At 50.1% G+C, this 24,457-nt stretch overlaps 1 protein-coding gene across 1 annotated transcript in view; it reads right to left on the reverse strand.

The window, feature by feature from the left end:
- Positions 1-17,554: 17,554 nt before the first annotated feature.
- The window catches only part of ADAMTS12 (ADAM metallopeptidase with thrombospondin type 1 motif 12), a gene marked incomplete at both ends in the record, with an annotated part of 181,821 nt that continues 174,918 nt past the window's right edge, over positions 17,555-24,457 (reverse strand). Inside the window, one exon of the mRNA XM_081090333.1 lies at positions 17,555-17,733. Within this exon, the coding sequence (XP_080946459.1) occupies positions 17,555-17,733 (179 nt within the window). The remainder of the gene's footprint in view (positions 17,734-24,457) is intronic.

Consider the following 24,457-nt stretch of genomic DNA (forward strand, 5'->3'; position numbering starts at 1 on the left):
CACATAATTTCCGTCCGAAAGTCAAACCTGGCAGACAGTTCTCTGCTGCAATTACCTTCTAAGACAAATCCCTTCTGGAACCTTCTGTCTCCTGGGCCCGAAGCAGCGCTCACCGTCAGCCTTCTCCTCCCTCCCGTGTTTCGTTCTCTTTCCTGGATCCCACACCTTCCTTTTTCTTGGTTCCCTATTTCATGTTGGTGAACTATTTCCAGTTGCCTTTCAAACACGGTTGCAAAGTATCGAATTGTTGGTTGAAACGTGTTTGTTTTTTTTCTTAGAATTGGGGAGACATTGCTCCCATTTTCCTCTGCCTTTTAGTGTTTCTAAGGAATCTGTTCATTTTGTTTTGCTGTGTTAATCCTCACCTGAGGATATTTTCCCATTGATTTCAGAGAGAGTGGAAAGGAGGGGGAGAAACAGGGAGAAGAAACACTGATTGGTTGTCTCCTGCATGTGCCCGACCAGGGCCAGGATCGAGCCTGCAAACGAGGCATGTGCCCTTGACCGGAAGTGAACCTGGGGCCCTTCGGTGTGCAGCCCGATGCTCTGTCCTCTGACCCAGACTGGCTAGGGCAGGAACCCATTCTTATCCCCAGTCCTTGGTGTCTCAACTGTCATTTTTTCTTCCTCCAAAAGGTTCAGCTCTTTTCTTCGGCCTTATTCTGAAATTTCCTGATGACCGTTGGTCTTTAGCCCCCATCACAGTGAGCAGCCTTTTCGTTACGGACCTTCTGGCCTCCAGTTCTGAGAAATGTTTTCTGTGTTGTTTTTGCTGGTTTGCTCCCCTACATTCTGTTCTTAAAGGGCCTTCTATTATTCAGATATTCCACTTAGGAGAGATTTTTCAAACTTTTCCTTCTCATTCATGTGTGTGTTTATTTCAGCTTTCCCTCCTTAGCCTTCAGGTTGTCTTTTTCTTATATTATCCCCTATATTAAGGCATTCTGTTCTTGTTCCTTGTGTTCAATTTTATCTCAGGCACGTCTCAATGACATTGGAGTCTTGTTTAGCACACCGTAATAGCTCTACTTTCTTTACGTCCCGTTCTCTATGTTCTGGTCTCTGTATTGTAAGCAGGCCTGACTGCCAGGGGTCATGTGTAAGAGGGAAGCATGGACACTCAATGTGAAGGGTGTGTGTGTGCACCTACACGCTCCCTCATTGAAAGATTAAAGGCCATTCTAATTCCCGGCAGCAGAGGGCGATCTTGCCTTATCTAGATTGACGAAGCAGACAAGGTTGAGGTGAAACCAGTTACAATAACCTTAGTGCCACTTGAACTTCCAGGGGAGCTTTTTCTGCTCCCTGCATGCTTCCATCCCATGTTTATGTCCACTGTTGCAGGAAAGTCGCCTTTTAAATTGTTCGAACGAGATGCCCATAGATGCCAAAGCAGACTCTGGCGGGAACGTCTTTCGGCATTGTGCACTCACTGGGGAAGGGTGATGGAATCCATCCGCATTATTTGATTATGTTTACATCTTGAATCAGCACCGTGCCCTGGCCAGTCTCAGCCGCTCCTCATGATCACCACTAATGGACAAAACTTGATGACAGCCTGGAGCGCTGCCCTGGGGTGCCTTTCCCGGCTCCGCTGTCGTGAGGAGGGGCAGTAGAGGGGGACAGGGCACAGCCCTGGAGGATGGGAGACAGATTCTTGTTTTAAGCAGGAAGAAGAAAGGTCAAGGTAGGAAGGCGAGCGCCTAGGGTGCTGGAGGAGTAAAGCTTAAACAGGATAAGGAAATACCTCTTAATAGTTGGACCAGCCAAAGAGAGGAGCCCCCAGAAAAACACATGTTCCCTGGCATTGTTCCCTGAAGAGCGCCAGGAAAGCCCTGTTGCTAAGAGAACGCACCTGAACCGTTTAGTTAAAGGCAGGATGTCAGAGGACCAGGTGCCGGGAATTAGATAAGGATGGAACTGGAGAAGGAGAGATAGGAATATAAAGGTTTTAAGGTTTGGTAAGTAATGCCCCCTTTTCCCTCTGCTGGGTGAAGAACTAATGAGAGGGCGGGGGGGGGGGGGGGAGAGATGGACAGAGGGAGAGAGAGGGAGAGGGGGGAGAAAGAGGGAGAGAAGGAAAGATGGGGAGAGGGGGAGAGGAAGAGGGAGGGTTTCCTTTTATTTTTATTTATTTTTTATTTTTTAAAATATATCTTTATTGATTTCAGAGAGGAAGGGAGAGGGAGAGAGAGACAGAAACTTCAATGATGAGAGAGAATCATTGATTGGCTGCCTTCTCCACACCCCCTACTGAGGTTTTTGAGCCCATAACCCAGGCATGTGCCCTTGATCGGAATCGAACTTGAGACCCTTCAGTCCCCAGGCTGATGCTTTATCCACTGAGCCAAACTGGCTAGAGCCAGATTTCCTTTTAAATATATAAAAAGACTACTTTCTACGAATGATATGCCTGTGTTTAAAAAACCTCAGCAAAGTGGCTGTGATGACATTTCAGATAAAGAAGTGTCACCACCCCGCCCTGGGAGGGTCTCACTCACCACCCCTGCGCTGGGAAGGTCTCCGCCTGGCATCTCCACCAGGGCTGCCTAGGAAAGCTGGCCTCTCCCCCTGGGCCCACCCGTCTCTCTCTGCTGCTACATTTCCTTGGCGCTTTCTTCTTCCCAGTGAGAATCTCCTCCTTGGCTCTCCTGGCTTCCAGGGAGAGTGGTGGAGGACTCCCACCTGAAGGAGGTAACTTACATAAGGGGGGGTGGGGGGCATCGCCCAGAAAGAGAACAGAACTCAACAAGTATTGTGCAACCAAAAAGGACGACAAATGTCCAGCCACTGGAATTCTATTGTCCGATATGATCAGGAACTGAATTTAAATGCCCCGTTGAGTGCATTTGACGGGTATGGGCATGTTCATGCATCCTGGGCCCAGAGAGCCCCCTGCGTCCATGTGCCATCACAGTGTTCTGGGTAACAAGTAGTTCCTTAAAGCGATTCAGTTCAGGGGAGGGAAACTTTTTCCATGGCCATAGCTCTGGAGAAGGGGATGCTCTGTGAAGGCCTCACTGAGGATTACTTCAGTGGGAAGGCTGGCTGACTACACGGTGGTAAAGAGATTTAGGGGGTTAGAGGCGAGAATGGTTGGTCAGAAATTCTTAACTGTTTGTGTGTGTGTGTGTTTTTTTTAATATTTTGTTGCTTTTAGAGAGGAAGGGAGAGGGAGAGAGGGATAGAAACATCAATGATGAGAGAGAATCATTCATCGGTTGCCTCCTGCATGCCCCACACTGGGGATTGAGCCCACAACCCTGGCATGTGCCCTTGACTGGAATCAAACCCCGGACCCTTCAGTCCACAGGCCGATGCTCTATCCACTGAACCAAAGTAGCCATGGCTAAGTGTGTGTGTTTCAAGTGTTAGCCCTCCTAACACCTTTCAGGAGCACTTAGGGTTAAAACCCCGGCCGATCCCTGACCCAACAAATGGCTCCCTAGAGGAAAAGCCTGGAACATGTACTCAAGGGCTCCTTGAGGGACGGTGTACACCGAAGCTGGAGGGCTGCTCTGTGTAGAAACACCGATGCTGTGAAGGAACATGAATACATGCCAAGTTCATGGATGCCTTACACACACAGCAGCTGTGTTTATGCTCATTTACCCATGCTGGCCTGGATTCGGAGTCCTGCCTGCTGCCTGTGTACTCCAAAAATTCGGAAGGAAGTGTGCTTTGCTGCTGTCAGCACATTTGGTTTCGGATGTCTAACATTTCCCGGCCCATTAGTCCCTTTCCCAGCCCCTGGGCCCAGTCCGGCGAGCTTCTCACCTACTTGAAAAGCATTGTCTTTGGGAGCAGAGTGGAATCTGCGCCTGCTTCCCCTCCGTCTGGGCTTTGCATCTAATCAGCGCTGATCTTTTCAAATGCAAGTCATCCTTCTTCTAGGGAAAAGGTGGCACTTTCTCCTCTAACTAAGCTTTGGAAGCAGAGTTTCTCAAACTTAATGTGCATCAGAACGATCTGGAGGGCTCCTGGCGTCTGCAAGGCCTGTGACTCAGCGGGCCAGGATGGAGTGGTCTGCGTGCTGGGCCATCGCCCCAGGGACGCTGGGAGGACCCACCTTTCACGGGGTGGACGGCCCAGCTTCCCAAAGACTTGCTTGTCCTCCAGCCACAATCCCCACTGATGCTGAAGTAGAACCAGCGCAGCGGGGGCAGATGGATGGCTTCTACCCCAAGGCCTCCTGAGGCCCAGGAGGAAGCCCCGCCCACCTTCCTTGCCCTGAGCACCCCCTTCATGGGGCTCTTCCTGGTGATTACTAGCAAGTTACGTTTGCTGGAACGTGGGGACGAGTTTTACAGGGAGCCTCAGACCCCATGGCGAAGGCGCCGGCAGGGGGCTGTCTTGTGCAGCTGAGCCCTTCTCCAGTTGAATTGAATTGTAGGGCATCCCATTGGCGTCAGAGAATTGGTGCTGGAACCAGGGATTTGGTGTTAGAAAGGAAAAAGCACACACATGGAGCCCTTTCCAATAATTCTTATTCATTCCATTGGTTACGAAACTTCCTAAAAAATGAAATTCTCACAAAGGCCACACAGAGAAGAAGTGTTTGGGATTCAGTGTCTGGGACTCCGTGTGGCTCCCGGGAACTGTACAGCTGGGAGCAGAGCCTCTGGGGAAAGGGCCCTGCAGCTGAGTAGGACCCAGGGTTATCTCGGACCCAGCGGGAGCTGAGTTAAGTGGGAAATGGTGCCTCGACAAGGGCAGCAGCTGCTGAGTCACTCCTGCCCCAAGCCCAGGCTGCCAGGCCACCGAGGAAGCAGGCGACATTGCAGCTGTGACTGGCCACACAGATCAGCAGGCCCAGCGATGGGGTCTCAACCAGCCCCAGGCCCTCCCTTCCTGTCCTCCCGCCGGCCCTGCTGATGGTCAGGACCTGGCTCACAGATACAGGAATGAAGGAAGCGGGCAGAGGGGCCAATTGTCCTTAATTATTCTTTCTCTGCACTCAAAGCAGCTAATTTTCATCCTGACTACAGGTCATCCTGAACTATTAATAAACTCTGCTCAAACAAGACTGTGCCTGGAGGAAGTTTCCAGAACGCCCTGCCTTCCTCTTTCCCAGAGTTCCTTTCTACTCACTTCACTCACTTGGGTGCATTGCCCAAGGAACAGTAACAATCCTGAGTAATGCCTACCTAGACATGGTGACCATGGGCCAGCAGGGCGCCTAACCACCTGGAGCAAAAGCAACGCCATCAGAGACAAGGAGATCCACTGGGCAGCCCAAGGTCTCTAGGGCTCCCCGAGGGCACCAGCTCCCCCCAAAGCCACCAGGTCACTAAGCCATACCCTGCAACATCAGACCCAATCCGGAGAGGCACAGGGGAGAGAAGCTGCGGGAGGGACTGAGCCCATTTGAAGGGAATGTGCTGTAGACTGGAATGAAGACCTGGTTCATTGTTGCCTAATGTCCCGTGTGAGAGGGCTCAGGAGAGAGTTCCAGCTGCAGAGAGAACCCCTCACTGCACCTCTAGCTGGGACAGCTGGATGTTTCTGTCTTGCTACAAGGCCCTCAGCGGGGAGCTGGAGAACGAATTGGGAACCTGGGATCCATTTCTGACGCCTTCCCTCCAGGCCCCGTGAGAGCTGAGCCCAGCACAGAGCCGGGGCCCCGCGGGGCTCTGAGCGAACATCAGTCCACGGTTCACACCCCATCAGCCAGATGCAAGGACAGAGGAAGCCCAGTGCCGCAGCCCACTTGGGGCTTCCATGCCCTGGCCAGGCCGGCCAGCCTCCCTCCCACACAGCACTGCTCACCCACCCAGCTCTCTGACTCTCTTTGTGCAGGAGTATTGATCAAAGACTTTCATGTAGGTTGATTGATTGAACCATTGTCTGTAGGCGACTGAACTCGCCCCTCTCTCCTCCCTGGAGATCAGGAGATGAGGCCGAAAGTTGAAACCCTATCCTTTCTGGTGAGCGGCCCCCATCCTGAAGCTGTCGAGGAGCCTTCGCAGGAGTCATCTGAGTATAATCTCCGATGTGGTTGAAAGGGGCCTGTTAGGAGTAACGAAGCCACTCCTGTCACTCGGGAAATGCCAGGGTTCAGGAGCTGTGTGCCAGGAACCAGGAGGGTGTGGGAATGGGAAACTGGGGGGGGGGGGGGGGGAGGATCACAGTGTCCTGTCTTCCTGGTCATCCCCAAGGCTACTCCTACAGGCGGCAGGTCCCACCCACCTGCTGGTCTTAGTGATGATGGGAGCAGAGTTTTCTAGTGCTTCTGTTGTGCTCCCTTTTCCTACTCCGTCGCCCCCCCTCCCCACTGAAGGCCCAGCTTCCCTCTAAGGAGGGCCCTGGCACTGACGAGGTCCTTCTCGGGGTTTCTGCTGCTGATTGAGAGTGGTTAGGAGGACTCAAGCCTGGAGGCGAATGGGGAAGGGTGGGGCTTCCTGACACTTTGCGGGGAGAATTGGGGCTTCAGAAAAGATGGTCTCTGAAAGCAGGACGACGAGAGAGAAGAATGGGAAGCCATATGGCGGTAGGTTTTGAGTTGCATGCCCTCACTTGCTTTCGGAGATGCTGGCAAACTTTAGAGCTACTTTCCACTTGCTTTTGGTTGAGGGGCCCTATTCCCCTGAATGAGACCTTATGTTGAGATTCGGCTACTAAATGATTTTTCTCCCCAACTCCGATGGCTTGTTATTCGGATCCCCTGTCCGCTAACTATTCTGCTAGGCAGTGTCTCACTCCTTCGTATTGTATTATGCTTTTGAAGTTCTCTTTTTAGATGTTTGGGTTAGCTCTCTGCTGGATGGTGAATTCTTTGAGGGTGAAGATTTATCTTAATACTTCTTCAAATTCACTGTAGCTCAAAGCACAGCACTAGTTGCATAATGGGGAGTCAATAAAGCCTTTATGAACAAGTGAATGAATGCTGGAACTGGGAAATTACACTAATGCCAGCTTCCCACTGTCTCACCTACACCATCTTACATGGCAGGAGAGCAATTCTCATTCACCAAAGACCCTGGATGAGGCCATGCCAAACTACTCATGGCTCAGAGGACCATCTGCTGAGTAACCTGCTGGGACCCTTTCTGTTTTCTTGGCCAGGGTGGATGTCTTCTCTTTTTACATAGGACCTCAGAGGTCAAGAGCAATAGTTCTGCAAAGGCACCTTGGTCTGGGAAGCTGGCATTTGGAATTGTGCTGGGAAAATGTTTATATATGAGCCTGGGAGTGCTAGGGACAAATGAATAGTCAGCAAGATTTCAGCGTGATGTTTATCTTGAAAAACAAAATCCCTACAGAAAACCTGACAATGGAGGTTCACAGCTGTGCTATCTTCATTTCCAATTTCCCTGCTCCCAGTGATCTGACAAGTTAATTTAAAAATAATACCCTTGTCCAGCCGTCGTGGTTCAGTGATTCAGCGTTGACCTATGAACCAGGAGGTCACGGTTCGATTCCCGATCAGGGCACATGCCTGGGTTGTGGGCTCAGTCGCCAGTGTGGGGCGTGCAGGAGGCAGCCAATCAATGATTCTGTCATCATTGATGTTTCTCTCTCTCTTCCCCTCTCCCTTCCTCTCTGAAATCAATAAAAATATTAAAAAAAAATAATCCTCTTGCTCTGAGTTGTATCTCCCTCAGTAAAAAGGAGAGAAGAAATGGGTGTCAGCTTGTGTCTCTTGTCCTCACCTTCTGAGGTTCAGACGCCCCTTCAGCTGAGCGGGTCCCTAATCCCCAGACGGATGAAGGAGAGTTTTCTTGTTGCTCTGCTCTTTAGTGGCTCATAAAGGCAATGAAGGACAACGGGCTCCCCAGCGATACATAAGGAGACCATTTCCCAACCCACAGCAGAATCCAGGGGAGCTGATTGCCTCTCATGCCTCATGAGTTAGTGCATCTGGGGCCTGCAATCAGGGACAGAGGCAAGGCCCTCCGGCGGGAGCACATCGCCACCTGTGCAGCTGTGGGTGAAGCTGGTCCGCTGCCACCCCACCCATGGGACTTGGCGATTCTTCCCACAGACTTGGAGAAAGGTGGTCCCTGCTGCTGGCTGATCAGCACCGCCACTGCCTACCCCTCAGACTTCTCCTCACACGGGCTTCTTTCCTGCTGAGATTCGGTGTTGATTTCATTCTTTTAAGTTAAATTTATGGGGGTAAAAATAACAAAATTTCACGCGTACAGGGTTACCATTCTACATCTGTGTTGGATTTTAAATGGGAACTACCAGCTCACAGTTGGCTGCACAGTTTTTCTCTTCCTGAAGACAGCCACCAGGGGGCAGCCCACGCGTGACTAGGCCTAGGTTTGTGACCAAGGCTGTACCCTTGACCTGGGGCAGGTGGGAGACTGGAGAGGTTTGGAAAGGGCAGCCGCTGGGAGACCAGGAGGACTGCCCTTGCCCCGAAGGCCCCCTGGCTTCAGCCTTCAGAGAGGAAGAGGCTGAGAGGGGCGTGGGAGTGTGAGCTTCTGAGGCAGGGCCCTGGGCCGCGGGAGAAAGGAGCGCACCCAAGGCTGGGCTTGGGGTCTCCCGAACTCCTCTCACAGCGGGGTGATACTATTTCGTTCCCCAGATTCCAGGGAGCTGTGGTCCTCTCCTGTGAGTATTGACAGTTTCTGAGTTTAAGACTTTAGGATCGGGGAGCACAGGCGTACCTGCACCCCTCAGTACCCAGAGTGGCCAGGCCTGGTCCCGCCTGGTCCCGTCTCCATCCATGGCCATCCTTCAGTGCCCCATATGTGATGAGGGGGAAGAAGCTTTCTCACCAACCCTCTCCCTACGGACAAGGATCAGGCAGGGCGACCTAATCCCAAGGAGGCAGGATCCACGTGGGAAATGTGAGGCTACATTTGTGACCAGGAGCCTCTCCAAGGGCTCGGGAGCAGGCGGAGCTCCTAGGGAACCAGAGGTCAGAATCCAGCGCGTGTCCTGAGAAGCAGGCGTGAATGAGCAGCAGGGGGTGGGGCTTGATTCTGAGCCAGCCGCACCCATCCCTGTGCCACCATGCCACCACCCGCGCCCCGCCCGCCAGGGCAGACCTTGAGAGCAGGTGGGTCCTCGTCCGCAGAAGATCGGAGTGGGCAGCTGGTTCCAGTGCGGCAAGTGGAAACACCAGATTTGATAAGGAGGCAGCACCCCAAGCTGCAGGCCGCTGTCTTTCCTTCCTACGTCACATCAGATGTGGACCTTCTGACCCCATCCCACACCCTTTCACCTTCCCCCTTACACCCGATGGTCTTAGTTTGGGTTCCTCAGAAGCAGCTCTCGAGACCAGGGCTTGTATGCAAGTAGTTTATTTGGGAGGTGAGCCGGGGAAACAGAAATGAGGGAGGCAGGGAAGGAGGAAAAGCCAACCTCAGGGTGTGCTAATGCGGTTGCTCCTGTGGGCGATGGGGCTCGGGACGCCAGGACCTCCCGCGAAGCAAGCGGCATCCTCCAGCTCTGTGCACCTGGAGCCTGGGGCCCAACATGTACCTGTGTTATCCCCCATTGGCAGAGGGCCCAGAGCATGTACCTGCGTTATCCCCCATTGGCTGAGGGCCAGAACATGTACCTGCGTTATCCCCCATTGGCTGAGGGCCCAGAGCATGTACCTGCGTTATCCCCCATTGGCTGAGGGCCAGAACATGTACCTGCGTTATCCCCCATTGGCTGAGGGCCCAGAGCATGTACCTGCGTTATCCCCCATTGGCTGAGGGCCCAGAGCATGTACCTGCGTTATCCCCCATTGGCTGAGGGCCCAGAGCATGTACCTGCGTTATCCCCCATTGGCTGAGGGCCCAGAGCATGTACCTGCATAATCCCCCATTGGCTGAGGGCCCAGAGCATGTACCTGCGTAATCCCCCATTGGCTGAGGGCCCCGAGCATGTACCTGCGTTATCTCCCATTGGCTGAGGGCCCAGAACATGTACCTGCATTATCCCCCATTGGCTGAGGGCCCCGAGCATGTACCTGCTTTACCCCCCATTGGCTGAGGGCCCCGAGCATGTACCTGCTTTACCCTCCATTGGCCGAGGGCCCAGAACATGTACCTGTGTAATCACCCATTGGCTGAGGGCCCAGAACATGTACCTGCTTTACCCCCCATTGGCTGAGGGCCCCGAGCATGTACCTGCTTTACCCCCCATTGGCTGAGAGTTGCTCCTGACTTTAGGGTGCTCGGGAGCAGAAAGCAGAGAGAGAGGTCTGGCACCAGAGATGTCTGCTGCACCCAGCAGGGCGACGTGAGAGCAGTGGTTCCGGAGTGTGAGCCCCAGGACTGGCAGCATCGTCTCACCTGGAAACTGTTAGCAATGCAAATTCTTGGTTCTGAACCAGAAATCGTGGGGGTGGAGCCCATAATACCTCATGTGCCCTTTCTAGTCAATCCGCACTCCCACCCAGCCCTTACAGGCAACCGCTATTCTGATTTTTTCCACTCTAAATAGGTATTGCCCGCTTTCAAATTTTATTCAAAATAAAGGGTTGCATGGTATGTATTCATTGGGGTAAAAGTTTTTGCACTCAGCATAATGCCTTGAGGTTCTTGCATATTGTTATGTAACAATAGCTCATTTCCTTTTATTTATTGTGTCAATAGATGAGTTTGTTTATTCACTCTGAATAACGCTGTGTGAGCATTCTTGTATGAGCTGGTGGTCCAGTACTGCAGGCTAATGAGGATAAATGCAACGAGAGTGCTGTACCCCAGCCGTGCGGTTGCATAATACCCTGTTCCACAGAGATCGTGCTCCCCAACGTTCTGGCCAGCGTCAGGGAGCACCTTACAGCCTTCCTGTGCTTAGACACACCGGGGAGCGCTTCAGCACTGCACCTGGAGGCCACCTTAAGCAGCCAAGTCCCCGACGTGAAATCACCAACAAGAAGCACTGAACGTGCAGACAACAGGCCCGTGATCAGGACACTGTTTAGAGCAGCGGTTCTCAACCTGTGGGTCATGACCCCTTTGGGGGTCGAACGACCCTTTCACAGGGGTCGCCTAAGACCATCGGAAAACACATATATAATTACATATTGTTTTTGTGATTAATCACTATGCTTTAATGATGTTCAATTTGTAACAATGAAATTGGGGGTCACCACAACATGAGGAACTGTATTAAAGGGTCGCGGCATTAGGAAGGCTGAGAACCACTGGTTTAGAGTGAGAGCGCTGAGAAGCAGGCCATTGCCCTTTGACCCCCGGGGCGCCGGCCTGCAGGATGACTCACAGCTCTGCAGGGACCTGTGGGAGCGCCACTGGTGCTGACCTTGGAGATTTAAACATTTTAACAAATAGGCACATTTGCAAATAAGGAGTTGTGAGTAATGTTTTATTGGCACTTGGAACTTAGTGCATGTGGCGGCTTTTTATTTTTATTTTTTAGTATTGATTTCAGAGAGGAAGGGAGAGGAAGAGAGAGAGAAACATCAATGATGACAGAGAATCATGGACTGGCTGCCTCCTGCACACCCCACACTGGGGATCAAGTCCACAGCCCGGGCCTGTGCCCTGACCGGGAATCGAACTGTGACCTCCTGGCTCATAGGTCGAAGCTCAACCACTGAGCCGGCTGGCTGGGCCATGTGGTGGTCTTTCATCATAGCCCCAGTGACCTGGCACCTGTCCCATTGAGAGGAAAGACTCCAGTGTTGTGAGTTCAACGCCAACTGGTGCAGAGGTGGCTGGACCCGTTGAAGGGAGGATGAGAGAGAGGAGGGAGGCGGAGGGAGAGGGGGCCCGAGCAGAGGCAAAGTGTGAAAAATGACTAATAAAATCGGGAAGGAAGGTTGGTGACCGTCCATGTGAGCAGGGCCTGGTGTCTGCGGACGGGCACCCATGGGAGTCAGAGGCGGACGACAGGTGCCTACCCTCCCCGAGGATCGCATCCAAGGCAGGGCTTGCAGGCCGCTGAGAGTGACAGCCCTGGTCGTAGGAGACTCCCGCATCTCAAAAGGGACAGAGAAGGATGGACAAGTGTGAATTTTTAATAAATGCACTAAGAAAAGGGAGGCCAGGGAACCCTGGGAACAATGTCAAGCTCTCTTGGCACGCTCGGCCTTTCCCACAGGAAGTCCAGGTGGGCTGCGTCCCCCCAGGGGCAGAGTGCAGGCTGCTAGAGCCACGATCGATTGCTGAGTGCAGGGGTTTGGACAGAGTCACTCACACCAAGTTTTCACAGTTCTCGGTGTCAGGGGCAGAGAAACACCAGCCCTCTGGGTCCTGCCTGAACCCTTGACCCACAGAGTCGATGAGCACAGCGAAGTCTGGGGGCGTTCGGGGCGCAGCCGTAGTAACTGGACTGTGGCAGTGCACCTCCTCAGGGGGGAGCAGCCCCGGCCCTGCCTCTGGCCGGAGTACAGGCCAGGCAGCCTCTGGCCGGAATATAGACCAGGCAGCCTCTGGCCGGAGTACAGACCAGGCAGCCTCTGGCCGAGTACAGACCAGGCAGCCTCTGGCCGGAGTACAGGCCAGGCAGCTGCAGCCTGGGAAGGGTTGCGCATTCCAGCCTCAGAGTCACGGGGTGACGGACTCTCAGCAGTTGGCTCTACGTTCACGTGGGCACAGCGCCACTGTTTGGCTTGGCATCCTGCTCGTAGATTAGAGCCGGGATCATGTCAGGTGGGAGGTCAGGGCGGAGTGGGAAAAGCAAGGCAGCAGCCAGCAGTGCTCTGCTCACTGTGCCAGGAAAAATGGGGTCAGCAAGTAAACAGTCTCCAGGGGCAGTGAGCAACCCCACAGCGGGGGAGGGCCCGGGGGATGTCCGGGGGGACTGTGAAGGGGCCGGGTTATGAGAAGTTACCAGGTCAGGGGCCTCAGAGAGCACTGACCCAGCCTTTAGCATCAGAACCGCTAACACAGGGCGAGGCCCAGGGGCGGGATGGCTGTGGTCCTTGTGGTTGAAGAAATGCCCTTGGAGCTTCCTATCTTATTTTAAAAATGTATACTCCATATTACATCTGTGATGCTTTCACCAATAAAGATATATTTTAAAAATAAAGATACGTAAATAGTTAAAAAAATACAAAAAAAACATTTTGCTCAAAAAAGTTGTACTCCATACTCCCCAGTAGGTATTTTATATAAAAAACTACTTCCGTTCCCCCAATTTGAATCAAATTAATGATTCAGAGGCTGCATCGTGCTCTTCCTGCGGTTTTTCACCTCTTCCTGGACATTCGACTTAGACCCGTGGTTAGCAAACTGCGGCTCACGAGCCACATGCGGCTCTTTGGCCCCTTGAGTGTGGCTCTTCCTAAGCCTTAGGAGTACCCTAATTAAGTTAATAACAATGTACCCTACCTATATAGTTTAAGTTTAAAAAATTTGGCTCTCAAAAGAAATTTCAACCGTTGTACTATTGATATTTGGCTCTGTTGACTAATGAGTTTGCCGACCACTGACTTAGACCAATACTCTGGATAAAACAAGGAGTAGGTAATGCTGAATACATTGGATCGGGTACTGTAGAGAATTTTAGGCATCACTTCCAATTACCATAGGGTAGATTGCCAATTATTGCATAAACATTCATGAGAAGAGACCCAAGTTCTACCTCGCCTGGGCTCTGTGACTCATCTGGCAACATACTGATCGAGGGGTGAAGTAGGAGGAATCTGCAGGGAGCGTGGAGGACATGGACAGCATCCTCCTCAGGGTTGCTAAACTCCAGTTACCTGTGGTGCTGGTGGCGATGCTGGGTGTCTCACAGCAGGGGTCAATGAATCACATGGAAACACCAATGAGTTTGGCCATTTATTGATGCCACACCACGGCAGGCTATGAGTACAGTCTGGTTTTAAATACTGAGGCACCCAGCAGGCGCCCCTTGAGGCTGGACCTGGCAAAGCAGCACAGAGACGCAGGCAGGCAATGGCTTGGGCCATGTACATCACACAACCGTTCTGGAGGGCAAGGATCGGTAGGCTTGTGCTTCCCAACCATGTTTTTAAAAAATTATATAACTTAAAATAATAATAGAAATACGAATAATATCAATATCTGAATTAGCAGTACAAAAACCAGGAGTAGCATCAACTATGTTGGCTAAGTTGTAGCACCAGGCAGTTCACGTCATGTGGACTCTCTCAAGAGTGAACCACTGTGCACCGGGTACCAGACACACTGCCCAGGACTCCCCCCTCAGTCAGTAGGGAGAAGAGCTGAGACCGGCCATCTCTGTCTCTGGGTTAGTGACGTGCAGCTTTCAGAGTTTACAGGACTGGAGCCAATTGTTTGGGAAATTATGACCTGAAAGAATATAAATCCCTCAAACTGTGTTTCAGAAACTTGATGAAGGTTATCAAAAACATTCACTCAACGTCTGAAAGCATCACCCTGGGATGACTGCCAACTGGGTGTCAGGAGAGAAGGTGGAGGTGCGCTCTTAGTTAAGAAAACCCATCATGAAGTCTTTCTTACCAACAAGCAATTGTTTGTCTCATCAAGTTTCCCTATTGAGTCTCTTGCAATGTTACTTTCTCACGGTGCTGGAGTATGTGTTGTGTTCAAGAATTAAATTAACCCATAACTTTTCAGAGAAGAGCTAACTGCCGCGGAGAAAGGCAATGTAAACCAGACTGGGTCTGAGGATCTTAATGTATTTGAGCACCAGGCCCGGTGGCGGCCCCCTCTGGTCACAGAAGGCGTGCGTCCAGGGTCTCCTGCCAGACTTCTCACTCACTAGTCCACGTTGGGACGGAAGGAGGACATGGATGGAATAAACCAGCAATGCTGCTTCATGTTGGCCCTGTGAGCATCGGAGGGACGGTGCGGATACCACCTGTGTTCTTGCCTTCAGAGTCTCCCTGAAAACCTGAGGCCCCTCTCTTGTTGCAAGCACAAGGACCTGTCAAAACCCTGATGACCCAAAGCGGAGGGATTGTCAAGGCAACAACCATGTTCGATGACTCCAGTAGCAAGTGGGGTCCAGATGGACAGATGCCACACAGCTGGTTCACAACATAGCCCCCATATGGGAGGTGAATGTCCATGATGCGTGACTAGAGGCCATTATTCCGCCTTTGAGAAACTGGAGGACGGCCTCCAGTGGAGCACCTGGCCAGGCCCTCCCTACAGTTCTGCCAGCATCGCCACCTGGGTCACAAATAACATTCTGTGTATTGGGAAGACCAGCCCCGTCAAGTTTGGTGAGGTCAGTAGGAAGCCAAGTTTGTTCCTGAGTTTTGTAAGACTGGTCATATCAGGTCTCTGATGACATGCATGACCTTAGGATAGTACAGTACCAGCTTAAGTCAATCTGGTTTACTCAATTAACCCCCCCGGAGAGCGACACTCGGGGACAGTCTCTGCGAATTGTCTCATCAGAGAAAAATCACCTTCTCCTCCACTCACGTCACTAACAATTTAAGCACCTTCTCTCGAAAACTGTTATTTCACCAAAGATTGTCACCGACCAGCAATGTTTATATTTGAAGACAGAGAATACAAGACTGTAATTATTATTTAGACATCAGTTTCCTGGCTTTAGGTAAACATGTCTACTTGCCTCCTGTTTCTGGTCTATCTTGAATTTCATCACAACCCCAGTGTTTTGTGTTCCACAGAAATTTATCAGAAGAACATACATTGATGGCTTGAGAAAAAAAAGCACACAGTATAAAAATGTTTAAGTTTTTGGTACCCAAGTAATAGAACTGGCATTGGCCAGCAACACCATTACACGTCGAACAGAAGATGTGGACTTGCCCGTGTCTATATCTATTTACATGTTTCTGTGAGTTCTGCCACCATCTAGATATTAGCACCATTTTGCAATAGCACCATCTGCTGAACGGATACATAATTCAAGATCTGGGATGCTGTGTTCCATGATGAAGATGAACTGTACCTGTGTGACTGAAAAATGCTGCCCATCGCATGAAGGCCACCGTCCTGCCTTCCCTCTGTCAGGAGCTGAGGGCTTCTTCCCCTCGAGGCCCCACACACACCCACTCACCCGCCCTCTCCCTCTGGGTTCAGTTCATGAAAATGCCTCTCCTTAGAAGCCAGGAATTCGCCTTCAATTTGAGACCACGGCCTCCTTCGGCTCCTGTTGGGTGGTGGGAACACCCAGGATAAACCTTCTAACTCTCATTTCGGTTTTTGGACTCCCCTTGACATGCCTGTGCCCCCCAAAGAAAAAGACCCTCCGAAGTAAGCACTGGGAAGCAGGTCATCCTTACCTCACTTTTGAGAAGGGCTTTTCTTTCCCTCTAGACTAGAAATTTGTACTAAGTTCTTATATTTAATACAACTTATCTGATTCTTTGAGATATTTTAACCTGGAGCTCCATTTTCCCACCTGGAATGGGGGCGGGGGCGGCCATGGACTAGGTTGGAGCAATTGTTGTGTGTGAACCCAGTGAAGAAAAGATGTTCGACCTGAGCTGATGACTCAGGCAGGGGATGTGCCGGAGGGGGAATTAGACAGGAAGACACATTTGCTCACAGCGAGGAAAGGAAATTCCCCAAGCAAGTGTGAAGAATAAAGGCCCACGTTCCCTTTCCTCTATGGCTGACCCTTGAACAATGCTGGCTTCGGGGTGCCAAGCCCCACGCAGTCGAAAATCCTCATGTAACTTTTGTCTCCCCTGAATGTAATTTCCCCTTGTATCCAAGGGGTATGTCAGGGCCCAACCCCACTCCTCGCCACACAGATACCAAAATTCATGGATGCTCAAGTCCCCTACATAAAACGGCAGAGCTCAATGCATCCAGTCTGCCCTCCACACCCACAGACTCCCACTGCAGATGGAAACAGCACAGATCTTAATGGAAAAAAACTCTGTGTATAAGTGGACCCACACAGTCCAAAGCCATGTTGTGCAAGGGTCAACTGTACTGGCACGAAATTAATTTCTATTCAGGTCAGAAACACACATCAACTGCTCCAGCCTGGCCTTCTGTGTAACCTAAATGCCGTAGCGTCACTAAACCCTCCAGTCCCCACCTGCTCCCTCTTGTCCTAGTGTCTCTAGGTGGGCGTGGGGGTCTGACCAGCTCAGAGAGGGGGTCTCCAGGGGTTAGGGACAGATCGAGGGTGGAGGGGCACTCTCTCCTCCTCTCTACCTGAAAACTGGGTGAAGAAAGGGGCGCTCTGCCTAGATGAACTAAGGGAATGTTCTTAAAAGCTCTCCCGTGATGTTTTAAACAACAGCTGCCCCAGCAGAGAGGGGTGGTGGGGGCAAGATGATTCTACCAAGATCCACTAACAAGATTCTTTGTTCCCTGGATCAGTGTGGCTCTGTTTCCTGGTTCTTTGAGGTAGTCTGGGAAAAACCTGGCCTCTTTGTTTTTCTCTTTGAAGGATGAAAAAGAGACATCATTTCACAGACTTGCCTAACCTGGCACCTGTCCCAGGAGCTGAGCCAGGAGCGGCCTAATTCTCCCGGGTGTCCCCCTGCTGATCAGGGAGCGGCAAGTGTTCGGGGCCCAGCCCTCCTGCGAGGGGCATTGTGTGGCGAGTGGGACACAGCGGATTTCGTTTTGTTATGGCGCAAAGTTGGACCTGAAGTGCACAGAGGAACACTTCCTGGAGTGGTTCCTGGGTTAGCAGAGGGGCACGTCAGCAGGCTGCGGCGGGCGATGGTGGCGGCTCTCTCCTGGACTTAGAGCGCTTTGGGGTTCTGGAGCAGCTGTGGCTTCCTTGGCCTTCGGGCGTGGACCCCGTGTGCCGGGGCGCAGGAGAGGCAGCACTGAGCCCGCACAGTGGGCACAGAACACTTCTTCATGGCTCTCAGAGTCTGGCAGAAACCCGCTGATAAGTTGTCCTTGGTGCACAGCACATCTGCGGAGGGAGAAACGCATTTAGGAAGTGCTGACAGTTATCCTTGTCAGTGAATGAGCACAACTGCTGTTCATTCATACGTGAACCAAGAAAGGCTCCTTAACAACCTATAATCATAAAAGGGCAATATGCTAATTAGACTGAACGCCATTCTGGACATCCTTCCTGATGAAGCCGGGGCCAGAGGGAAGCGAGCCCAGGTCCCAGGTGCCTGCGGGTGTCTGGAAGGAAGCAGCCGGGTCCCGGGTGCCGGAGGGAAGCCGGTGCCGGAGGGAAGCTGGTGCCGGCAGCCAGAGGAAGGAAGGCCTACTCTTTTTTTTTTTTTTTTTTTTAAATATATTTTATTGATTTTTTACAGAGAGGAAGGGAGAGAGATAGAGAGGTAGAAACATCGATGAGAGAGAAACATTGATCAGCTGCCTCCTGCACATCTCCTACTGGGGAGGTGCCCGCAACCCAGGTACATGCCCTTGACCGGAATCGAACCTGGGACCTTTCAGTCCGCAAGCCGACGCTCTATCCACTGAGCCAAACCGGTTTTGGCGGAAGGCCTACTCTTGCACGAATTTTCGTGCGTGCACCAGGCCTCTAGTTCATCATAATAGTGGACATCCACTGGTTATGTGTCAGGCGTTGTGTGAAGTATCCGTGTTAAAGGGAATCGTCAGTTGTAAGCCTTCACCCCTGTAGAGTGTTAAACACTCCCACCCTTGCCGGGCTGCCAGGTGGGTGATAAGTAAATACTTCTCTGCTTCTGCACTGTGGAGTCAGCTCTCTGACTTGCTTTGGGCAATGGGACGCCAGGAGACGTGATCCCGGTGGGGCCTTGGGATGTGGGGAGGGGTGGCCCTGCCCTGATGGGTGTTGGCCATCACCATGAGGACATGGCTCCTGCAGGCACTGAGCCAAGGAGGATGAGAGACTTACGAAGCCGGCCTCAACCCTACCTCCAGCTTGCGGCCAAGGCCAAGGAAGGCCTGGCTCGATCAGCTGCACTTTGGCTGACCTGTGGAGGCTGAACAAAAAGTACATGAGTGCAGTTTAAGGCCCTGAGTGCAGAGCTGTTTTGCTGCACAGCCTTGCTATGCGACAGCTGAATGCAGTGTGTTACGGGCACTGCTTCATTTCCTCTTCACAGCAGTGCTGTCAGATAAGCACAGTGATTCTTTCTGCTTTGCAAATGCGAGATGTAAGACCTCCAGGGGTGAAGAACTGGCACAATGTCATCCGGCTGACAAGCGGCACAGCCGGATCTGGACACAGGCTGCACGGGCCCTACGGCTCTGGCTTTTAGTAGTCATGCCATCAGAGCACCCGCAATCACCCGGTCAACCAACTAACCAACGCTCTCTGAGCATCGCTCAGCAGTGAGTAATGTGGTCCCTGCCTCCAGAACTACACATGGAGATGAAGGCATCAGATACACAGATAATGCCCATGACAAGTGTGTAATTCATCACCTGGGTTCTAACCCTTGTTCCCTTCTAACTAGCTCTGGGCAAGAAGCTCCTTAATATGGCCTGTGTGTGTGTGTGTGTGTGTGTGTGTGTGTGTGTGTGTGCTGCTTTCCTCAGACACAAAGCAGCGAATTTGACTAGATTTCTCAGGAGCTACCACCACACACTCTAGCTGAGACTCAGACTGCCCACAGACTCCAGGTCTGAAAGGAATTAATTAAGGTCCAAGTCACAGATTGTGTTTCTAGAACGCGAAATTGTTTCAAAATTGGCTTGAGTGCCTCTGTGAGCTCTGGGTGTCTGTCTTTCTCCTTCACAGAAAAAACTTGAATAGTCCCGGAGAAAAGCTTCTTCACACACAGGCTTCTGTCCTTTGTGAATAGAACTGTAGATAGAAGTAGAAATTCAGGAAATACCCTCGTTACTCTAAATCTGTAACAATATCTTTGCCTCTTTCTGCTTTCCCACTCAGAGGTCATAAAGGCAAAAAAATTATTTTTCTCTCTTCAGGACACATCATTCCCTCCACGATGCCTTGCTTTTTGTTTGTTTATTTTTTGTGGAGAAATCAACAGCTTCTATTATCTCTCAAATTCCATTTTGCAAGCAGATTTTAAGTGCCCTTGACAATAGGTAACATGTAATGCTCCTGGAAGCCCAGGCCTCTTCCTTGCTCACTCTTTTCTTCTTCAGGCCTCTTCTTACACTTGTCATGGCAACCCGTCTCTCCTAAAACCCCCCAGGAACTTCGGTGCATGTGCTGGCATCTGAGGACGAGCACATGTTTCGGCCAAGTATTCCTATTGTGGAAGAAAATGTGAGCTCCCTGTCTCCCATGCCCTCCCCCCCGCCACCCTCCGCCTCCCCACAGCCCACTTCTCCATGGGGCCTGGGCCGTGTGTCACGTGGGCTGCTGTGCAGCACAAGGGAAGGGTTCCTTCCCAAGCTTCTGGTTTGGGAACTGAGCTCAGCGTGGAGCCTGGGTGAGGCTGCCCAGCCTCTCCTGAAGCCTCTGGATGGTGGACGGAGCAGGTGCATTCCTGGTAGCTCTTTGCTCCACATTCCTTTTGCCATGAGTATGTGAGTGCCCTGGGGCTACGTCCAGAGAGGAAGACAGAGCGGGGTGAAATCTCCGCTTACACCCCTCTCTCCACAGAGCTTCTTGTGGCCATGGTGGGTCACGCAGACCTCTGCTATCCCAGTCTCTGGAGTGGTGTCATTACCGTATCGTTTGCTCAAATGCGGCGCTACGCTCTAACCGGGACTGTTCTGTTCGTACGGGTAAGCCTTTCCTCTAAGGGCTAAAGAGTGATCTCTCTCAAGGGTGTCTTCCATTACAAAAAGGGCCTCCTGCAGACCCCCACATTTTAACCCTGTTGTGGGTTGACTTGTGTCTTCCAAAGTTGAAATCCTTATCATTGATAACTGTGAATATGACCTGATTTGGAAATATTTATTTTACTTTAAATGTTTTTATTGATTTTTAGAGAGAGAGGAAGGGAGAGAGATAGATAGAAACATCGATGAGAGAGAAACATCATTGATTGGCTGCCTTCTGCACACCCCCTCTGAGGGATCAAGCCTGAAACCCGGGCATGTGTCCCGACTGGGAACCAAACTGATGACCTCTTGGTTCATGGGTCGACACTCAACCACTGAACCACGCTGGCCTGGCCTTTTATTTCCTTTTTGCCTTAAAAAATTATTTTTAATTAAAGCCGACATACAATGTTATATTAGTTTTAGGTGTACAACATAGTGAGCCCACGTTTATATGCCTCACAAAGTGCTCCCCTCAATGAGTCTAGTGCCCACCTGTCATCGTATGTAGTTATTATGGTAATACTGGCCCTATTCCCTGTGCTGCCCACTGCGTCCCTGTGCCTTATTTTATAACGGGCAGTTCCTATTTCTTAATCCTCTTTCCCTTTTCCTGCTCAAACCCCTCCCCTCTGGCAACCATCAGCGTGTTCTTTGCATCTATGAGTTCGTTTCTGTTTCATTTGGTTGGATCATCTGTGTTGTCTTTTTAGATTCCACATATACATAAAATCATACGGTGTTTGTCTTGCTCTGTCCGACTTATTTCACTTAACATAATTCTCTGCGGTTCCTTCCAGGGTCTCACAAATGGTCCTCAAGAGCCCTGGGCACATGCAGAGTCCTGGGAGCCTCCTGTTTGAGAGCAGGGGGCTGGAAGGAAGAGTGGAGTGCCGTGGTGGCCTATATTGGACCCTATGTGCCAGCCTATGTTTAGCAGCTCATTTAGGCAATGACTATGAGCCCAACATCATGACATCGCTGAATTGCATCTGTTCTCATTATTATTGTAAAACAATGAGGCTCGTTGTATTCATCAGCCAACTGGATTCCAGCCGAACCATACACAATGCTTATAACTAGGGGTAACTTGGAGAGGAGAGCCCCATTTGCCTTTGCCTGTTCAACAGAAAGCATACTTGGAAATTTAAAGGGACAGTTACTAGTATAAGCATGTTTCCTTGCTGTCAGCTGTGTACAGATTGAAAGGATAATAGTTTGCCCACAAAAGAAAGTTGAAAATCAATTTCAATGTTGTTGACAAATACAGTTTCTGTAAGATATTGGGTTCTTGAAGCCAGGGATTGTCCTACTTATTCTGTACCCTTGGTTTTTAACACTTGCCTGAGACATAGGCCATTATCAACACTATTTGCTGAATGAATTACTGAACGAAATCCTATTCATCAAGAATATTCTCCAATAGGAAGTTTGCTGGTTCAGATGTTCATTTGTATCAACTTTGGGTCTAAGTACTGTCCCTGTTACTTTCCTCATTATTTTTCTTGCTCTCTGTACCCCTCACTCCCCAAATTAAAACAAAAAATACCCAGGAATAGAATGCATAAGATTTTTTTCTTTGGTTTTTAATAATTACAAATGTAATGCATAGAATATAGGTGATAGTAAATAATTCTGAATGAAATTTCTGATGTTTTATTTCTTAGCCCAGATACATTTAAAGGGTTTTTAGAGTCCCTACTACAGAAATGGTTATTTTGAATTAGATTTGAATTCATTAACAAGTTAGATGGCACCCAAAAAAAGTGCAAAGGCCTGGAGGAGAACAAACTTTACATGAACTCATGCCCGATCTTACAAGATGGACACAGGGGGTATATTTACTGTGATGGCTGGATGGCTGACAAGGACCTAGGCATTGAATGACTTATTTTCAAAGCATTTCAGAGGGCACAGCAGACAGGGTGGGTGGGTGGCTTTTCAATTGAGAAATTTCTTACAGCTGCTCTTTCATATGTTTCTCCCATGAGTAAGTGTGGCTCTGCTTTCAAGAGAAGTTAATAATTAACTCTGTGCCCTGATAATTGTTGGCGAATGGAATTCATTATTTCCACCCTTTGCCAGCCAACTGTTAGTTACCATCTCTTCAGTGTTTGAATTCAAGATAAAACTACCAGGAATGCATTTAACCCAGTTTTGATTATCGAACATTATATTATTCAGCAGTAAGACAGTAAGAGAATCTACATATAATTTTAAAATAACTGATAATACTAGGCATGTTCAACCAAGACTGTGTTGCTTCTTCAATTAGATAAAGTCAAAGCAACATAGAAGGATTCCATTGCCTCAACATCTTATTTTTAAATTAAGTTTATTGGGGGTGAAATTGGTTAATAATAACATCCTATAAGTTTCAGGTGTGTACCTTTATAATATGACATCTGTGTACTCTGTTGTGTGCCCAACACCCAAAGGCATCTCCTTTTATCACCATATATATCCTCCCCCACTGCCCTTCACTTCTGATAAATATCATTCTGTGTTCTGTATCTATGAACTTTTTCCTTTTTCATTTGTTGGTTTGTTGCTTTTTAAAATATCCTACATATGAGTGAAATCACTCAGGTCTTGTCATTTTCCACTTGACTTATTTCACTTAGCATAGTCCTCTCAATATCCACCCATGTTGTGGAAAATGGAAATATTTCATCATTTTATGGCTGAGTTCCATTCCATTGTATACATACACCTAGTATTATCAGTTATCATTTTTTAAATCCATTCATCTGTCAAAAGGTACTTAGGTTCTTTGCTCCATGGCTTGGCTATTGTAAATGATGCTGCAACGAACATAGGGGTACCTGTATCTTTACAATTTGTTTTTCTGGTAGACAACCAGAAGAGGGATTGCTGGGTCATATGGTAGCCCTGTTCTTAATTATTTTGAGAAACCTCCATACACTTTTCCATAGTGGCTGTGCCAATTTACACTCCCACCAGTTGCGTACGAGAGTTCCATTTTCTCCACATCCTTTCCAACACTTATTTCTTGTCTTTTTGATAATAGCCATTCTAACAAATATGAAGTAGTATCTCATTGTCGTTTATGATGTTCATTTCCCTTATAGCCAGTGATGTTTAGCATCTTTTTATATATCTGTTGGCCATCAGTGTGTCTTCCTTGGGTAAGTGTCTATTCAGGTCCTCTGTCCCTTTTAAAATCAGATGGTTTGTTTCTGTGGTTGCTGAGTTGTATGAGTTCTCTATGTATTCTGGGTATGATAATCTAACCTGGTGGCCTTAGGTCGTGCAGGAATAGACTCTGAGTGCAAGTTTGTGTCAAGGGATTCATTAAGAACGCACTCCCAGGGAAGACCACTAAGGGAGCGCATGGGAAGCAAGACAGGAAGGGAGGAAGCACCACCAGCTGCCATCTCCGGCACAGTCCTCACTTCAGCCTGGTTCCACGGGGAGCTCCAGAGTGCAAGTTCTGTCTCAGTCCAGCTCCTGAAGCCAGTGAGCTGCACTGTCACACCCCCACACTCTTCAGCTACCCCAGGGGAAGTGAATTTGCAGGCACTTAAGGCTTTCTAGGTGGAGAGAGAAAGCTGCTGGAGCGTGTGACAGACAACTGAGACAGACCTTGCACCCTGGAGCTCCCCCAGGAGACGAGGCTGAAGCGAGGACTGGGCCGGCGATGGCAGCCTGGTTGGGCTTCCTTTCTGTCTTGCTTCCCGCACTCACCGAATGGTCCTTCCCAAGAGTGTTTTCTTAATTCATCCCTTGCACACAGACCTGCATCTCAGAGTCAGTTCCTGTGGAACCTAAGGCAGGGTGCTGGAGTGCCAGAGGGCCATGCAGTACACGACTGGGGTTCTGAGAAGGCGGGAGCATCTCTGAAAAGTCTTTGAGGAAGGAGAAGTGATTCTCATCCATGTGGGATGACAGTGTGAATGGGCTTTAGGAAAATGGATGAGACAACC

Source organism: Myotis nattereri (genome assembly GCF_964212035.1).
Source record: "Myotis nattereri genome assembly, chromosome: 4".
In the NCBI taxonomy this organism is placed as follows: Eukaryota; Metazoa; Chordata; class Mammalia; order Chiroptera; family Vespertilionidae; genus Myotis; species Myotis nattereri.